Source organism: Manis javanica, chromosome 1 (assembly GCF_040802235.1).
Source record: "Manis javanica isolate MJ-LG chromosome 1, MJ_LKY, whole genome shotgun sequence".
In the NCBI taxonomy this organism is placed as follows: Eukaryota; Metazoa; Chordata; class Mammalia; order Pholidota; family Manidae; genus Manis; species Manis javanica.
The window spans coordinates 183148813-183167966 of record NC_133156.1 but is presented as its reverse complement, the minus strand read 5'-3'; the positions used below and the strand labels follow the sequence as shown (position 1 = coordinate 183167966).

The 19154-nt window shown below is 39.8% G+C and overlaps 1 protein-coding gene across 5 annotated transcripts; it reads left to right on the top strand.

The window, feature by feature from the left end:
* Window positions 1-9208: 9208 nt before the first annotated feature.
* On the top strand, window positions 9209-19154 carry LOC108404237 (RNA/RNP complex-1-interacting phosphatase-like). Of its 5 annotated transcripts, XM_073211753.1 has the most exons (5): window positions 9495-9719; window positions 11167-11242; window positions 14017-14148; window positions 15674-15797; window positions 19090-19154. In XM_073211753.1, the coding sequence occupies exons 1-5, from the start codon at window positions 9619-9621 to the stop codon at window positions 19152-19154; spliced, it is 498 nt and encodes a 165-aa protein (XP_073067854.1). In that variant the 5' UTR covers window positions 9495-9618. The 5 variants fall into 5 exon arrangements, 1 of the variants encoding a protein (XP_073067854.1); XR_012120682.1 differs by lacking the exons at window positions 14017-14148; window positions 15674-15797; window positions 19090-19154 and adding an exon at window positions 12340-14009 and having other exon boundaries at window positions 9209-9871; XR_005055899.2 differs by lacking the exons at window positions 15674-15797; window positions 19090-19154 and having other exon boundaries at window positions 9210-9871; window positions 14017-14068.

Genomic DNA, 19154 nt, shown 5'->3' with positions numbered 1-19154 from the left:
AAAGTGGAACAGAGATGCTGGAAGGCTTGACCTGTGTATCCAGGCTTCTTATCAGTTTTTAATTTTAGGAATACCTATGATGGAGAAAGTGTATAGATAATGAGAAATAACATGCTTACTGGCATCTCCCATATGAGGGAAAGCATATATAAAGCCAGAATAGAATAAGTGTCAAGGGAAACATGAATAAAAGGTGTATTTTTTTTTCTATTTGAATAAAACAATGTAATCCATAGACAAATTATAGGAATTAATAGGTTAGTATAACACAAGGACTGCAAGATCAACATACAAACATTAATTGCATTTTTACAATCAGCAAAAATAGAAAACAGATTTTATAAATGGTAATAAGGTATGTTATAAATTGCATATATAAAATTATCTTATTTAAATATTTTTTATTAAGGTATTATTGATATACACTCTTAAGAAGGTTTCACATGAAAAAACAATGTGGTTACTACATTAACCCATATAATCAAGTCCTCACCCAAAGCCCAATGCAGTCACTGTGCAACAGTGTAGTGAGATGCCACAGATCCACTACTTGCCTTCTCTGTGCTACACTGGTTTCCCCCTGATCCTGCACACCATGTGTACTAAACATAATACCCCTCAATCCCCTTCTCCCTCCCTCCCCACCCAGCCTCCCACACCCCTCCCCTTTGGTAACCACTAGTTCCTTCTTAGAGTCTCTGAGTCTGCTGTTATTTTGTTCCTTCAGTTTTGCTTCGTTGTTATACTCCACAAATGAGGGAAATCATTTGGCACTTGTCTTTCTCCACCTGGCTTATTTCACTGAGCATAATGTCCTCCAGCTCCATACATGTTGTTGCAAATGGTAGGATTTGTTTCTTTCTTATGGCTGAATAGTATTCCATTGTGTATATGTACCACCTCTTCTTTATCCATTCATCTGCTGATGGACACTTAGGCTGCTTCCATATCTTGGCTATTGTAAAAAGTGCTGCAATAAACATAGGGTGCTTATGTCTTTTTGAATCTGAGAAGTTGTATTCTTTGGGTAAATTCCAAGGAGTGGGATTCCCGGATCAAATGATATTTCTATTTTTAGTTTGTTGAGGAACCTCCATATTGCTTTCCACAATGGTTGAACTAGCTTACATTCCCATCAGCAGTTAGGAGGATTCCCCTTTCTCAGCATCCTCGCCAGCATTTGTTGTTCTTAGTCTTTTCCATGCTGGTCATCCTTACTGATGTGAAGTGATATGTCATTGTGGTTTTAATTTGCATTTCCCTGATGATTAGTGATGTGGAGCATCTTTTCATGTATATTGGCCATCTGAATTTATTCTTTGGAGAACTGTCTCTTCATATCCTCTGCCCATTTTTTAATCTGGTTATTTGCTTTTTGGGTGTTGAGGCATGTAAGTTCTTTATATATTTTGGATGTTAACCCCTGGTCAGATATGTCATTTACAAATATATTCTCCCATACTGTAGGATGCCTTTTTGTTCTGTTGATAGTGTCCTTTGCTGTACAGAAACTTTTTAGTTTGATGTAGTCCCATGAGTTCATTTTGGCTTTTGTTTCCCTTGCTCAAGGAGATGTGTTCAGGAAGAAGTTGCTGGTGCTTATATTCAGGAGATTTTTGCCTATGCTGTCTTCTAATAGTTTTATGGTTTCATGACTTACATTCAGGTCTTTGATCTATTTCAAGTTTACTTTTGTGTATGGGGTTAAACAATAACCAGTTTCATTTTCTTGCATGTAGCTGTCCAGTTTTGCCAACGTCAGCTGGTGAAGAGGCTGTCATTTCCCCATTGTATGTCCATGGCTCCTTTATCATGTATTAATTGACCATATATGGTTGGGTTTATATCAGGGCTCTCTAGTCTGTTCCATTGGTATATGGGTCTGTTCTTGTGCCAGTACCAAATTGTTGATTACTGTGGCTTTGTAGTAGAGCTTGAAGTTGGCGAGCATAATCCCACCCACTTTATTCTTCCTTCTCAGGGTTACTTTGGCTATGTGGGGTCTTTTGTGGTTCCATATGAATTTTAGAATGATTTTCTCTAGTTTGTTGAAGAATTCTGTTGGTATTTTTATAGGAATTGCATTGAATCTGTAGATTGTTTAAGGCAGGATGGCCATTTTGACAGTATTAATTCTTCCTACACACTAGCATGGGATGTGTTTCCATTTATTGGTATCTTCTTTCATTTCTCTCATGAGTGTCTTATAGTTTTCAGAGTATAGGTCTTTAACTTCCTTGGTTGGGTTTATTCCTAGGTATTTTATTCTTTTTGATGCAACTGTGAATGGAATTATTTTCCTGATTTCTCTCTCTGCTAGTTCATTGTTAGTGTATAGGAATGCCACAGCTTCCTGCATATTAATTTTGTATCCTGCAACTTTGCTGAATTCAGATATTAGATCTAGTAGTTTTGGAGTGGATTATTTAGGGTGTTTTATGTACAATATCATGTCATCTGCAAACAGGGATGATTTAACTTCTTCCTTGCCAGTCTGGATGCCTTTCATTTCTTTGTGTTGTCTGATTGCTGGAGCTAGGACCTCCAGTACTATGGTGAATAGAAGTGGGGAAACTGGGCATCCTTGTCTTGTTCCCAATCTTAAAGGAAAAGCTTTCAGCTTCTCACTGTTAAGTATGATCTTGGCTATGGGTTTGTCATATATGGCCTTTATTATGTTGAGGTACTTGCCCTCTATACCCATTTTGTTGAGAGTTTTTATTATGAATGGATGTTGAATTTTGTCAAATGCTTTTTCAGCATCTCTGGAGATGATCATGTGGTTTTTGTCCTTTTTGTTGATGTGGTGGATGATGTTGATGGATTTTCAAATGTTGTACCATCCTTGTATCCCTGGAATAAATCCTACTGTTTTGATGTATTTTTGTTTGAATTCAGTTTGCTAATATTTTTTTGAGTATTTTTGCACCGATATTCATCAGGGATATTGGGCTGTAATTTTCTTTTTTTGTGGTGTCTTTGCCTGGTTTTGGTATTAGAGTGATGCTGGACTCATAGAATGAGTTTGGAAGTATTCCCTCTTCTTCTACTCTTTGGAAAACTTTAAGGAGGATGGGTATTAGGTCTTCACTAAATGTTTAATAAAATTCATCAGTGAAGTAATCTGGTCCAGGTGTTTTGTTCTTAGGCAGGTTTTTGATTACCAGTTCAATTTCATTGCTTGTAATTTGTCTGTTCAGATTTTCTGTTTCTTTCTGGATCAGCCTTGGAAGGTTGTATTTTTCTAGGAAGTTGTCCATTTCTTCTAGGTTATCCAATTTGTTAGCATATAATTTTTCATAGTATTCTCTAATAATTGTTTGTATTTCTGTGGTATCCATAGTGATTTTTCCTTTCTCATTTCTGATTCTGTTTATGTGTGTAGACACACTTTTTTTCTTGATGAGTCTGGCTAGGGATTTATCTATTTTGTTTATTTTCTCAAAGAACCAGCTATTACTTTCATTGATTATTTCTATTGTTTTATTCTCGATTTTATTTATTTATGCTCTAGTCTTTATTATGTCCCTCCTTCTACTGACTTTGGCCCTCATTTCTGATTCTTTTTCTAGTTTCATTAATTGTGAGTTTAGACTGCTCATGTGGGAATTGTTCTTCTTTCCTGAGGTAGGCCTGTATTGCAATATACTTTCCTCTTAGCATGGCCTTGGCTGCATCCCACAGATTTTGTGGTGTTGAATTATTTTTGTCATTTGTCTCCATATATTGCTTGATCTCTGTTTTTATTTGGTCATTGATCCATTTGTTATTTAGGAGCATGTTGTGAAGCCTCCATGTGTTTGGGGGATTTTTCATTTTCTTTGCATAATTTATTTCTAGTTTCATACCTTTGTGGTCTGAGAAACTGGTTGGTACAATTTCAATCTTTTTGAATTTACCAAGGCGCTTTTTGTGGCCTAGTATATGATCTATTCTTGAAAATGTTCCATGTCCACTTGAGAAGAATGTGTATTCTGCTGCTTTTGGGTGTAGAGTTCTGTAGATGTCTGTTAGGTCCATCTGTTCTAATGTGTTGTTCAGTGCTTCTGTCTCTTTACTTATTTTCTGTCTGGTTGATCTGTCCTTCAGAGTCAGTGGAATGTTGAAGTCTCCTAGAATGAATGCATTGCATTCTATTTCCCCTTTTAATTCTGTTAGTATTTGTTTCACTTATGTAGGTGCTCTTGTGTTGGGTGCATAGATATTTATAATGGTTATGTCTTCTTGTTGGATTGACCCCTTTATCATTATGTAATGTCCTTCTTTGTCTCTTGTGACTTTTGTTGTTTTGAAGTCTATTTTGTCTGGTACAAGTACTGCAACACCTGCTTTTTTCTCCCTATTAGTTGCATGAAATATCTTTTTCCATCCCTTCCCTTTTAGTCTGTGTATGTCTTTGGGTTTAAAGTGAGTCTCTTGTAGGCAGCATATAGATGTGTCTTGTGTTTTTATCCATTCAGTGACTCTATGTCTTTTGATTGGTGCATTCAGTCCATTTACATTCAGGGTGATTATAGATAGGTATGTACTTATTGCCACAGCAGGCTTTAGATTCATGGTTACCAAAGGTTCAAGGTTAACTTCCTTACTATCTAAGACTCTAACTCAACTCACTTAATATGCTATTATAAACACAATCTAAAGGTTCTTTTTTTTTCTCCTCCTTTTTCTTCCTCCTCCATTCTTTACATATTAGGTATCATATTCTGTAGTGTTTGTCTATCCCTTGATTGACTAGTGACTTTGGGGGTAGTTAATTTAATTCTGCATTTGCTTGGTAATTAGCTGTTCCACTTTCTTTACTGTGGTTTTATTACCTCTGGTGACAGCTATTAAACCTTAGGAACACTTCCATCTATAGCAGTCCTTCCAAAATAGACTGTAGAGATGGTTTGTGGGAGGTAAATTATCTCAGCTTTTGCTTATCTGGAAATTGTTTAATCCCTCTTTCAAATTTAAATGATAATCTTGCCGGATAAAGTAATCTTGATTCAAGGCCCTTCTGCTTCTTTGTAGTAAATACATCATGCCACTCCCTTCTGGCCTGTAAGGTTTCTGTTGAGAAGTCTGATGATAGCTTGATGGGCTTTCCTTTGTATGTAATCTTATTTCTTTCTCCGGCAGCTTTTAATAGTCTGTCCCTATCCTTGATCTTTGCCATTTTAATTACTATATATTGTCTTCCTTCTGTCCCTTGTGTTGGGAGATCTGTGTACCTCCATGGCCTGAGAGACTATCTCCTTCCCCATAGTGGGGAAGTTTTCAGCAATTACCTCCTCAAAGACACTTTCTATCCATTTTTCTCTCTTCTTCTTCTTCTGGTACCCCTATAATGTGAATATTGTTCCATTTGGATTGATCACACAGTTCTCTCAATATTCTTTCATCCTTAGAGATCCTTTTTTCTCTCTGTGCCTCAACTTCTTTGTATTCCTCTTCTCTAGTTTCTATTTCATTTATCATCTCCTCCATTGTATCCAATCTGCTTTTAATACCCTCCATTGTGCTCTTCAACGATTGGATCACTGACCAGGATTCATTCCTGAGTTCTTGAGTATCTTTCCATACCTCCATGAGCATGTTAATGATTTTTATTTTGAAGTCCCTTTCAGGAAGATTCATGAGGTTGATGTCATTTAAATCTTTCTCAGGAGTCGTATTAATAGTTTTACTCTGAACCAGGTTCCTTTGGTGTTTCATATTTGTATATGGCACCTTCTAGTGCCCAGAAGCTCTACTCTCTGGAGCTGCTCAGCCACTGAAGCAATGTCAGGGGTCGCAGGGGAGTGGTATTGGTGACTGGGGGGAGGAAAGAGCTGTTTCGTGCTTCCTGGCCACTATGCCTATCTCCACTGCCTGAACCAGTGGGCTGAGCATGCAGGTATAAGCCTCTATGCTTTGCATTTGCAGTTTCTGTAGACAGATCTTCCCTCTGGCTGGCCTAATGCCAGGGTAGGGTTTGCTGGTTTGCAAGCCAGCTGGGGCTGGCCAGGAAAAAGGCGCAGTAGGCTGCGTATCACGGAGGGGGGTCCTTTGAGGTGTGTAGGCAGCCAGGGAGGTGGAGTATCTGAAGATCTTGAAAGCTCCCAACCTGCTGGGAAGAGTGCACCCAGATAATTTTGTCTACCTGTCCTTTCTCATGAGCAGTAAGCTCTGTGCAACCCTTGCCCCTTTAGCAGCCCTCTTGCTAAGGGCTTCCTTGTTAGGATGTTTCTCAGACTGTCCAACTTTCTTTTGTCCAAGAGCATCGGGATATGGATCCCTGCTTTCCACAAGTAGCTGGAATCTCTGTCTCTCCAGGAATTCTGCCTGTCCTACCTTTCCAACCCCATAATCACAAGAGTATCATGCAAGCACCATGAAATGTAGGTTTGTGCTTCCAGGGCAGATCGCCAGAGTTAGGAACTCATCAGTCCCAGGCTTCCACTCCCTCCCCACTCCTTCTGATTCTCTTCTTCCTGCTGGTGAGCTGGGGTAGGGGAAGGTTGGGTCCCACCAGGCCACAGCTTTGTTACATTACCCTGTTCTGTGAGATCTGCTCTTTTTTCCAGGAGTATACAGTCTGGTGCAGTCCTCTTTCCTGTTGCTCTTTCAGAATTAGTTGTGTTAATTATATTTTCATATTATATGCGGTTTTAGGAGGAAGCCTCTGTCTCACCTCTGACACCACCACCTTTAATCCTTTTCAACAGGTGTATTTAAAAAAAATTTTTTTTATTTTGGTATCATTAATCTACAATTACATGAAGGACATTATGTTTACTAGACTCCCCCCTTCACCAAGTCCCCCCCACATCCCTGTTCACAGTCACTGTCCATCAACATAGTAAGATGCTGTAAAATCACTATTTGTCATCAACAGGTGTATTTTTAAAGGATGGTATGTGCATAATATCCATTTGCGAGATTTGATTTGGAACCAGGTCTCAAAGTCTGATACCAAGAGGTGCCGTAGGCAATGAAGAGTGACAATTTTGGCATGAGCAAGCTGTCTAGCCTATTTCTGGGTAATCTGAATCTGTTTCTTCAGAACCTAAAGAGCTTTGGTCTAACACTCTGGAACTTAGCATTAAGCCCTACCCTGACCTAAAGACTTGTTTTTATGGTTAGATATTGTCTTGTCCCGCATACCCACCTCCTGTATTTTGTACTCTTCGGGATAACTGGGACTGTCTTGGTATAACATAACAAGCTGATCCACCCCTGAGGCTCTTCCTTACTCTCTCCATTGTCACTTTTTGATTTGATTAAAGACTGAAATCCCTTAAACCCCTGGGGTTTGGTACCTGGGGGCCCTACCAGATAGCAGTAGATTTTGTTAGTGTCAATTTTTTGGTGGTTCAGTGCTCCAGATATCCCTCATTCCTATATTTTCCATTCCACTACATACCTATCAAGGCATTCTTATACCTCATGTTCAATGCAGTCCCATCTAAAGACCCAATCTTTGTTAGTTCACATGCTTTCTGGAAACCCTGTTATGCCTCAGTCTGGATTTTCTTGTGTCAGCTATAACTGAGTTTGTTTCCACTTATCTTTTAGCAAACTGGAAGTGCAGGATCAATACAGTTTTTCTAGTTTCTGATAGATTTATGTCACAGATTGTATATTGTCATGTCTGTAGATATTTGTACCATTTGTACTTTTTGGCCTCTACATGCCTATTGGTGATTTTTTTCATGAATTCTAATTTTTTATGATTTTATTCTAAAAAGGTATTTTTTCATGAATTCTGAAAGAATACTTAGCACCAAATTTGAATTGCCTAATTGTAACTTTGCAAACTATGCTGTGCTAATAATTTATGTCTTTTCTTTTTCCAAATAGCAATTTACTAATATTGACTGACTTTTAATTATTATAATTAAAATTGTAAATGCTTGTGTATTTTAGCGTGGTCAGAATATGACTGTCCCACCGATGTTAAAGCTAGTGATCTTTTTACCGATTCATTCATTCATTCATTCATTCAGTAACCCTGGCTTTTCTGACTCTTGTTTTCCCAGCTCTAAATGGTTGTGAAGAATACTAACAGTGTATGAAAGGTACTTTCAGAAATTAGTAAAAAAGTTCACTATTATAATTTTCTACAGTTTAATCTAGGATTTAGTACTCTGCCTTCAGACGTACTGTGGGACATGCTGCCTTTGCTGTCTCGCTGTGGCAAAATTCAGAATTTTTCTAACAAGTACAGATACCTATGCCTGATACTGTGTGCACATTTCAGACTCAAGCTTCATTCTTACCTCTTGGTTATTTCTTGGTATTTTCTAAAAATGTAAACACATGTTTATCCACCTCTAGCATGATACCTGGCACATGACAGGAACCCAAAAGAAGTTTCACTAAGAGTGGGTATGTACTTTGATACAATATTTTTGGAGAGTAGTTAAGCAGTATCTTGCAAAATTTTAAGTTTGCATATTCTTCATTCCAGCAATTCTACTAGGAATTTAGATACAGTTGTATACATGTGTTAGGCAACAGACAGCAAGCAACTAAAACCCCTAACTAGGCACTCCTCTCTCTGAGGTCGCCCGCACTTTCTAAGTGCATAACCTTTTAATTTTAAAGTCTCTCTTTTCAACCTTTCACGGTGCTCCTCTCTCTCTCTGAGGTCGCCTGTATTTTTTTTTCTCTAAGTAATTTTAAATAAAACTTTTACTCTGCTTCACTACTGTGTCTCTGCCCTTCAATTCTTTGTCGTGGCGAGAAGAACCGAGGAAAGCACACAAGGCTCCCCGAACACATGTATAACGATGCTCACATTGCAGCCTGTCTTTAAGGAGGACAGAAAATTGAAAACAATTGAAAGTTAATCAATATTGGACAGGTTATGCAAATTGTGGTACTTATAATCACAGGAGTACTTTGCAGCCTTTAGAAAGAATAGAAAGGATGTTTGCATAAATTGACCAGGAAAATCAGCATCTAATATAGATTTTAGGAAATACATATAGTGAAGGCAAATTCTGGCACGCTAAGACTCCCCACTCCTTAAGATCCAATCACCACCGACCGGGATGGTCGCCCACCCCTTAAGATCCAGTCACCATCGCAGAACGGACCCTTATCGCTACTCCTTAAAAACACGCTTCCTCACCCACGAGCTGCTGCTCCCTCTCTCTGTGTCTCCTGAGTCGTTGTGGGGTAAGGAGGGTCGCGGCGAGATACCCTTTCATATAGTATGGTGCTTTTATGTAAAATAGAGGATACCCATGTCTGTAAAAACAGGTACTTATATACTTAAATACATATACAGCAAATGTGAATCTAAGCCCTTGGAAAATGTCCGAAGAACCGCACAAGGAAACGGAGGAGTGGGACTTGACTTTGATCCCATGTCCTGTACTACTTGAATTCTGGTGGGTATGAAAGCTCATCGACCTGCGCTACCCACCGCCGGCTAAGGAGGGCGCTGTGGCCTCCAGCATCCCGTCGGCCGGCGCGGGGACGACATCACCACGGGCGGTGCCGCATGCGCAGTAGAAGGAGCCGAGGTGGTGTGGGTGCTGCTGCCTAAACTCTTCCGGACCGAAGTCTTGTTCTGGCCGAGAGGGAGCCGGACTGGCGGCTTTGGGGCTCTTGGTGCTTGGTGGACGGCGTCTTGGGGCTCAGATGAACCAATGGCATCCTGCCCGCTACGGCTGGGGCCAGAGAGGCATCTTTTCCGGACGGCCCTCCGGCGAAAGGAAGGGTGGAAGCCACGCCCCCGAAAGGTGAGCCGCCTCGGCCCGGTGCGGGCCCGTCCCGCTCGCAGCTCCCGGGCCACGGTAGCTGCCTGAGCGCTGCTTCCGCGCGTGGCCCGCGCGCCTCTTCCTGGGAGGCTGTGACGCTTTCGCTGCTCTGCTCACAGTAGCTGACGTGGACGGTATGATTTTTTTATTTCTCCGCGGGCCTTATAAAAGCGAGGCGCGGGCCATGGCTCCCCGGGTGAAATAGAGAGGGACTGCCCTTTAAGATGGGACTGTCAGTGTTGGGGACACCCCTTACTTACCAAAATGGAGGCCCCAGCATTCCTCAAGCTGCGCTATTTGGCACAGAAAATATTACTAAGAGCAAAGGTTGAATGAAAAACCCACCAGTACAACCAAACTTTTCACTGAAAAAATGTGTGTTGTTTCCAGGAATCACAAAGGGCATGCTGTTGCTTTCTAACAGGTCTCATTTGAGAACTCGCCCTCTGTATATTCAAATGATTAATTTTGAGGCTTTGCTTTCAGTGAACTCTATTCCTTGAGACCTTGCTTTCCGCCATCTCATAGCTCATTAAGTCCCCTTCGTTTTATGTCCTGAAGATCTTTTTCAATCTGCCCTCTCTCCTCCATCAGCATCCTAATACAGAACTTGCCTGATGTATTGCTTTTAGGTCCTAATTAGTGTATATATTTATTGATTCTTGTTTCCGTTCACTCCGTTCTTCACATAAGACATCTTTTTAATAGACAGCTTGGAAAGTTCTCGTAAATATCGTACAAAAGCATTGCTTTAAGAATAAAAACAAACTCTTTTCCAATGGCCCGTAAGACTCTGCGTGGTCTAGAATCCCCTCTCTTTCCTCAGACCCATCTTGTGTCACTTTTGCCCCAACTTTCTATGCTTAAGATATGCTGAATTAACCTTAGTTAATTCTATATAAAATCCTACTGAAGGCAGCTCAAATACTACCTTTTACTGTTACCCCTAGCCTTATTAAGTGAAGTTCACGGCCCCCTTGTCTATCAAATTTTCTTTTAAAATATGAACTTGAAGTTCACTACAGTTGCATTTGATGGCATTGGTTGTATTAGGACTAAAAATAAAGTGTAAAGTGAAAGAGTTAAACTGTTTCAGTCAGCATGTGTGTATTAATGGCACCTTAGTGTTCAAGATTGGGCTAGATTTTATTGGGGATGCACAAGTTCTGGCCGCCTCTGGTTTTAGATGTGTCTTATTTGTTGAGCCCTTTGCACTGTTCTGTTGCCTTGTCTGTTTTCGAGATGGGGAAGCAGAAAGAAGGGGAATATAGGTTGATACTAGGTGGGGTTGAATAGGTGGAACAGTGAAATGCAGAGTAGAGAGGAGAGGACCTACTTTTGGGTTCCGTTTTTCATTTTCAAGGAGATTTCATTTATGCAGAGAGACTGGCTGACCTAAAATTTGGCTATTAAGAAAATGTATTAATAGGTGGAAAGACTACAGCCCAGTTGGACAGCGGATGCCAGGGACCCGTTTCATTGCTTTCAAAGTTCCTTTGAAAAAAGTAAGCAGTAGTCTTTAAGAAATCCAAATTCACCGTGTAGAACACTGGTTCTCAACTGTGTCACACCTCGTTTTCCCTTTTTTGTAGCAAATACTTTGTAATACCCTTTCATATCCTGAAATGAAATTCATATAAGTACAACCTATTTCCATACTTAATTTTAAAGAAAGAAAAACAATGTAATGCTCTAACTATAACATAAAGAATAAGTAAGATAAAGGAATTCATAATAATTAATATGTATTTACATTTCAATAGTAAATGGCCATAACTATGCTAGACATAAAGAAATAGTTACTTGTTCCGTGAAATCCAAAAACTAAATGAGGACTGATGTAGGTGAGTTACTTTGCCTAAGTGGCCGGAGTTTCCATAATCATGAACAGCTCTTGCTTAGCAGATTTCCAAATAAAGCAAAGCCTTCACTTGGTCGATAAGGTGATGACTGTCCTGGAAAATGGATTATACATTAAAACTGCAAAAAAAGCCTTCGTGTTTATTCGTGAGGTTTGATTCTAAGGCTTAACTTACGAACAGTTTTTTCACCTACATGAATGTTGACTAGAACATTCAGAAGTCATTAGGGGGTAAGACACATTTGTGGGACTGTTCTGAATTTTGCCAGATGCCTGGCGTCTATGACCCTACGCACTAAATGCCACTGAGACACCTTTGTTAACCACTGTCACAACCCAAAAAATAACGTGGATCAGTATGGTCATGATTTCAGCATGGAAACTCTGAAAATTGAACTCAGAAAGGAATAGGTGGGGAAAGCATTTGACTGACATAAAAAAGGTGAGAAGAGGTTCATGTCTCTAATGAAACTGCCCAGCATAGCGTGGATTTGTCTGTGGAAGAACTCAACTTTTAATGTATGGGGAATTGATGTAATTTGTGACTCATAGGTCAGGGTTCCTTTTTTACTTGCTATGTCAGTTCTTTTGCATCTCTGTACTTAAAATCTTAGTCGCTTCATAAAGATAAACACGTGGTTCTTATTTACATCCACCAACCCCAAGCATAGTGTTTTTTGACATATAATAAATACTTAACAATTTTTGTTGAATGAATGGACTCCCCACCCGTATTTGCAGTTCCTGAGAGGTTGCTCCTGTATTCCTCCTTTCTGTGTGATCGTCCCAACGCCTCAATTGCCTATTCCCTGGCCTCTAAAAGTGGATTCCTGAGATTCCACGAGGGTCCCTGCTCAGTGCCTGTCTGGAAGTCCACCAGCAAGAGAAGCACAGGGAGACTCTTCCGTTTCCTTTCCTCCGCGTGGCCCCAGGTCTCTTGCACACTCATTATAAAAAGCTTCTGGCTCTGTGTACTCAAGTAGTTTTATTCAATGTTTGGATTAAGGTACGGTAAAGGGGATAACAGGGCTGTAGAACCACTCCCAGTGTACCACCTGTTCATACAGTAGAGTTAGGAAGATGAAATATCTCTGTGTGGCAGGGAAATGTAACATTGGTCTCCTGTGTGATTTATGGAAGTCACCTAAGAAAAGCAGCCTCAGTACTTGCCAGTCTCTCCTCAAGCACACTGGAATACAAAGGAGAATATGTTAAATGTCAAATATTTGCCATGGCGAGAAATACCTGGGAATTCAAAGGAGGGGAAAACCATAGTAGGGTTAATCAAGGAAGGCTTCCTAAAGGGTTAACATAAATTAGTTATCTGAAATTAGTCATTGTTCAGATAGCTGAAGGTGGTATTTGATCCATCAGCTCCAACTTTGCGAGAAACTGGAGAGAGTATATGCCTTTATGTAATATACTCTTCAAAACTTTTACAATATTATGAAGAAGACTCAACACCATAAATCTGTCAAATCTTCTTGCGTTAATTGTAAATTTATCATCATCTCAAATAGGCTGATTCTAAAATTCATATTGAAGAATAGACTTAAGTAGCCAGGAAATTTTTGAAAGAGAAGAATAATGGTGGAAGGGGGGCATCTAGCCGTAACAGATATTAATCTATATTAAAGTGTTGCTGGACCATAGGTACTTTTTAGGGCAGTGAAACTATTCTGTATGTCACTGTAAGGTAAATACTTGTCATTATACATTGGTCAAAACCCATAGAATGTACAGTATGTTGAGTGACTCATAACATAAACTAGGGACTTCAGTTGATAATGATAGATCAGTGCTGGTTCATTGATTCTAACAAACAGACCACACTGTTCTGGAATATTGATGGTAAGTCTTTGTCGGGTGAAGGAGAGAGGGTATAATTGGGAGTTCTCTGTGCTTTCCACTCAGTTTTTCTGTGAACCTGAAACTGCTCTAAAAACTAGTCTGTTAATTGATAAAAAAGTATGTTGCTGTCACTTGAATAACCAAACATATCAGTATGGAAAAGAGTACATAAGTAAGCCAAATACATAAAAAATTGTTTAGCAATAAAATCCACCCTTCACATATATAAATACTCTAGAAGTATTTGTAAGTGCATATTTATAGGCACTCCCCTTGGAGCTGGAGATGCAGTGTGGGACAAAACTGATGTGGTCCTTCGGGAGTTTACTGTCTGGCTGGGAGACCAACATGAAACAAATAAACACAGAAATAAATTATAGAAGTGAGCTTATTTTCTTCCTCTCATCTTTCTGAAAGAAAGCATTATACAATAGTTTGTAACTTCCAGAAGAGTGAAAATTTTCCTTTGCATCTCATTGTTAGCATCACGGGGCTTGAATAAATGGGTAATAAAATAAAGGATATTAAGCACCCATCTGCTCTTTCTTACCTCATTCTCTCTGCCAGAGTTTTGAAGACAATCTTGCTCCAGAAGAATGCTTTTCTCCCTTGGATCTTTTTAACAAAGTCCAAGAACAGAATGAAGAACTTGGACTGATTATTGATTTAACATATACTCACCGCTATTATAAGCCAGAGGTAAGTGAAACCCTTAATTGAAAAGAACCTTTCAGATACTGTATTAGTTCATAGTCATTCAGTAGTTATCATCTTACATTAAAGTGAATCCAGGCCTTCTTTCATGGGTAGTAGTTCAAAAAAGTAACCAAATGGTTTCCTTAATTACATATTTGGCAGTAAGCTTTGTATGTGCTTAAGAAATGCTGTAAGCTTTCGTGTTCTATGTTTTGAAAATGAAGTAAACTTGTAGTAAGAATAGTAGTAGTCTAATAGAAAGGAATACCTTGTATGTCCCTAGCACTTACGTTAAGCAGTTGCCTGAGCATGTGTGAGCATCAGAGGAAAAGACAGTTCTCTCAGCTGCATGCTCTCTGTTCCTAATACCTTTTGCTACTGATAAAGAAACCCATATGATCTGTTGGCCCATGTAGCATATCAGTGGGAAAGAATTTTCCTTCTGACAGTTGCATGGCCTTGGGAGACAATGACACCTAACGTTTGTTAGTATTTGCGTAGCAGTTTGCCATGTAAAAACTACTTGCAAAAACACTGATTTAGTAGATCCTCGTAACAGTCCTTTGCTGATGAGGTAGTAGTACTAATATCTCCTAGTGATTGTCTTTCTCTGATATTAGCAGTCATGGATGATTGATAGCTACATCCATAAATTTGTTCGGGGCTTCGAGAAATGGTGAATTCTGTTGTTGTTTTCTTCATTTATTAGCTGGGTATATTTCTATCAAGAGAAGTTGCCCCTCATTATCTATTTGGTTGCCCAGATGTAGTGTCATGATTCTTTCCTTTTATTTAACAGTTTTCAAAATAATGAGTTGATTCACTAGTATCCTCTAGTGGTGACCAATGAGATTTTATTTTGTTTATTTATTTGTATCACTGTGGACTCCATTGTAGTTACTATTCTTAACTGAGGCCCCGTCTTTGGCCAGTTGGAGCTTCTCAGTTTGGCTCCTGAGTCCTTTTTTATCAGAGCTGGGTCAGAGCTAGGAAATGTGTTTCTATGTTTGCTTTAAAAATAAAATACATCAAAAGTTCACATTGATACTTTCCATTTAAGTTCAGAACAACAGGATTTTCAGTTAAGCTCTTCTGTCTTTTATCAGTACCTACTTTCTCCCAAGCCAAGAATACCATTTCTCTGAACAGTGTCTGAAATTCACTTTGTCTCACAATTCAAATCCAAGTTCTTCTCCGACTCTGTTCTACTTAAATCACAGCTGCTTTGTGGCCCCTAAAATGTAAAATATTAGATAGAACTATTTATGTAATTTTTAGTTACATATACATTCATTCACATGAACTTTGCTTGCAGATGCCTATTGACTATCCATCCTGCAGTTTTAATGAAAAGCAAGTGATACTTCCAGATTGAAGCAGCTTTAGGGGGAAAACTGGCTCTTTTAGCAGAATTACTGACATGCCAAGTTTATTATACTCTCTTGGTTTTATTCTGGCTCGTCTAATTCATTTTTAATTCTTTCCTGACAAATGAAATAATACACATTTTCATTATTTTGCATTACAGGGCTTACCAGAAACTGTTCCTTACTTAAAAATGTATACGATTGGGCATCAGGTACCTGATGATGACACTATTTTTAAATTCAAATATGGTGTTAATGGGTTTTTGAAAGAAAATAAAGATAATGGTGAGGGTTTTTTTTTTTCTTACCTGAACTTCAGTATGCATTTTGAATGGGGTTGGGAGTTTTTAATATTTTTAATAGTTTTGCCATTGGGCCTATTGTGTTTAATATTATTAAAGTGGAAATGTCAGAGGTCAGATGCTAATAGAGTGAGGTGTTACTTCTTCTTATGGCCACAAAGTTAGTTTGGAAACTGATTTTAGTGAGAGATATGAACTGAACTAGCTTATTCACCTATTTTTTAAAAATTTGAATGGGAAATATAAAAACGTTCTTTTATATATTGGTTAAGAGGTGGGACATAAAGGAAAAGATAAAGAATCTCAGGGTCTTAGAGTATATAAAAGAGACAACAAAAGGCAAAGGTTTGGAGTGAGACAGAGCCCTAGAAGTGAAAAAAATGGACCAGTGGAGTGGCTTCCTCATCATATGTATTTAAGATATTCCTGCTATTTTTCCACTTTGAGTTCAAGTGGGGAAGGGCACTGCCACCTCTTACTGTCATTCTGCAGACAGAAAGAACTTAAAAAGGCCAGTGTTTTCTTGTTCCTGCTTTAAAGTCTACCTTACTCTGTTGAAAATAGATCTTAATAGCTTCTGAATTTTAAGGATCCATATGCCTTTTTCTGGCATCTCACTATCAGCAAGAATATTATATTTGTCATATTTTGAAACTGAGGTCTCTTGTCTTTGGAAAGTGACTGGCCCACAGTGTGAAGTGTTCATTTTGCCATCTTTCTAAATATAGCTTGAGAAATATACACTGTTGAGCTGGACAGACAGTAATATTGCATATGTGTGTGTGTGTGTGTGTGTATACACACACACACACACACACACATATCAACAGGGAGAAGGCAGTGGGAAGTTAGGGGATGAGAGAGAGAGGCAAGAGTTTTAAGATTAACTTTTAAACTACAACCTTGTCGTTTAATGCGGGCACTGGCTCTTAAATATCATAAGCCCCATTCACATATCTTCCCTCCACTTTGACTTTAGAACTTGGGAGGCTGAGCCTTGAGCAGGGCTTCTATAGAGGAGGTAAATTTTCTAATTTGTGTAAATTGTAGTTACAGAAACATCACCTCTTAAGATGTTAGGGAGCCACTGCCAGCTTGCTCGCTCCTTCAGGCTCCTTTCCCTAGATCTACCATACGGCATCCCGTCTGTTCCATGAGGGCTAAAGGTCCTTGAGAGTGCCCGAGGGCACATTGGTAAATCTCTGTCCCTCTCAGGTGTAGTCGTTGCACAGGCTGGCCCCGTGTTGGTCATCTGCCCCCATGGTGCTAACTTGACGGGGCTCTGCCGTAGCGGTCTCGGGGCCTTGCTTATCATCCATTCTGGCCACCTCTGTGATAGGCCCCTCCACAGACACCAGCTCCCAGATGAAGAGGACAAGGCATTTTCCACCTCCTAGAACTGGTAGAGACTCAGAAAATAAATCGATTCAGTAAATGCTGAGTGTCTCTTAGTTTTATTGTTAGGATATGGGAATACGGTGTGAATAAGATTTTGTTCAGTAGAAATGTATAGTTATCTAGGACATTAAACATGTAGCAACTGTAAGACAGTGGGTTAATTATAATAAAAGAATTAAGTGCAACGGGAGAGATAGAGGAGAGATTGAGGAAGGCCTCACGAGGAGACAGCATCTGGGCTAGGTGGTGAGAGGATTTCACTAAAATGAGGAAAGGACAGCCCAGGTATCAGGAAATGTACAAAAGGCACAGAGCTTGGACATGTGCCATGGAGAGGCAGCCTCCGCTGGGTGAGGGGGTAGTGTGAAAGGGTGAGGAATTCGTATGTTCACTTCCAACAAATATTTATGTGATACCTGCTAAGTTGAAGGCACTGTTCTGGGAAGTAGGAGCAGAGGACAGTTCTTGCTCCTCCATCCTCTGCATTCTAGCCGGGGAGAGAGAATGAAGAGAGTACATGGAATGTCATGACGATAAGTGCTTTGGAGAGCACCAAACAGGATGGAGAGGGGAGGGAGTGTGCTGGGTGGTCAGGGAAGGCGTATGAAGATGTTGTTTGAGCCCAGCCTAAAAGGTAATGAGGAACCAAGCCACTGGGTATTAGAGGGGTGGTGGAAAAGTGTCCTAAAGTACAAGCACAACTATGCTCAGCATGTTTGAGGACTAGTAAGGAAGTCGGTGTGGCTGGAGTAGGGAGGGAGCACTGAGTTTAGAGCAGTAGTAAATGGGATCAGAGAGGCTGGCAGGGGGCAGGAGGGAGGTGGGTCATGCGGGTCCTTGTAAGCCATAGTTTGGATCATTGTGGAATTACAGGTCAGTTGGAGACACAGATTGATATCTTTATAAAGAGTTCTAAATGCTGTGCTCAGAGTGTGGGCATTACTGTATGCTAAATGAAGATTTTTAAGCAATGGAGTAACCCAACCAAGTTTACATTTAGGAAAGAGACCGTCTTCCATATGGAGGAGCAATTGAAATAGTAGCGATTAGAAATAGGGAGGTAGTAATCCAGACAGGAAAAAACAAGTCCTTTCTTACGATACACCAGCTAGTCACAGACCTACACTTTGCAGGTGTAAATAAAAAACTACAGTTTTAAAATTTAATTTCTATATAATGTTTTTAAATGTTGGACTAAGAAATACCGTGGCATACTTGGAGAAATCTTAGACTTGAGTCTAGACTTTGTTCTGTTTGCCTGCTGGGTAGCTTAGACTTACATATTTCCAAGTCTTGCTTTTTCATCATAAAACAGGAGCAGAGCTGTTCATCTGGGTACTTGACGGGGTGCAGGGGCCTGTGGTGTGCGGGGATCTGACAGTGAGAGGAGGAGCAGAAGCACCTTGGGGCCTTGAAGGGAGTGCCATGGGAGCTGTTCTTTTTAATAACTCAGCATCAAAAGTGATCCTCCCATTTGTGTCACTCCAAACCAAATTTTATTCTTCTTCTAGCCTGTTTTGATTTTGTTTCCACTCCCTTTTCCTGTACTTAAATCAATGACTGAGGGGTACTCTCTAGGAAGACAGATGGGTTTATCTCAATATGGTTTAGCTGTTCAGACCTGACCAGGCCTTCTCCTGTCTATACCCTATGTCTAACTGGGGGCTCTTCACAGTTTCCCAGAGACAGTGAATTTTGACTTGGTATTAGATAATTCTTTATAGTATGTTCCTAAACACAAAACCACATTCCTCTTCAGAGTTACTCCTTTTCAGGGTAGTGGTAGTGTTGTGTGACTAAGAAATGTCACTCTCCAGAAAGGCGCATCACTTGTTGGTAGTGTGTCAACATGACTTTAACTCTATTCCGTTTTACAGACAAACTTATTGGCGTCCACTGTACCCATGGTGTAAACAGGCCTGGCTACCTCATCTGCAGGTGA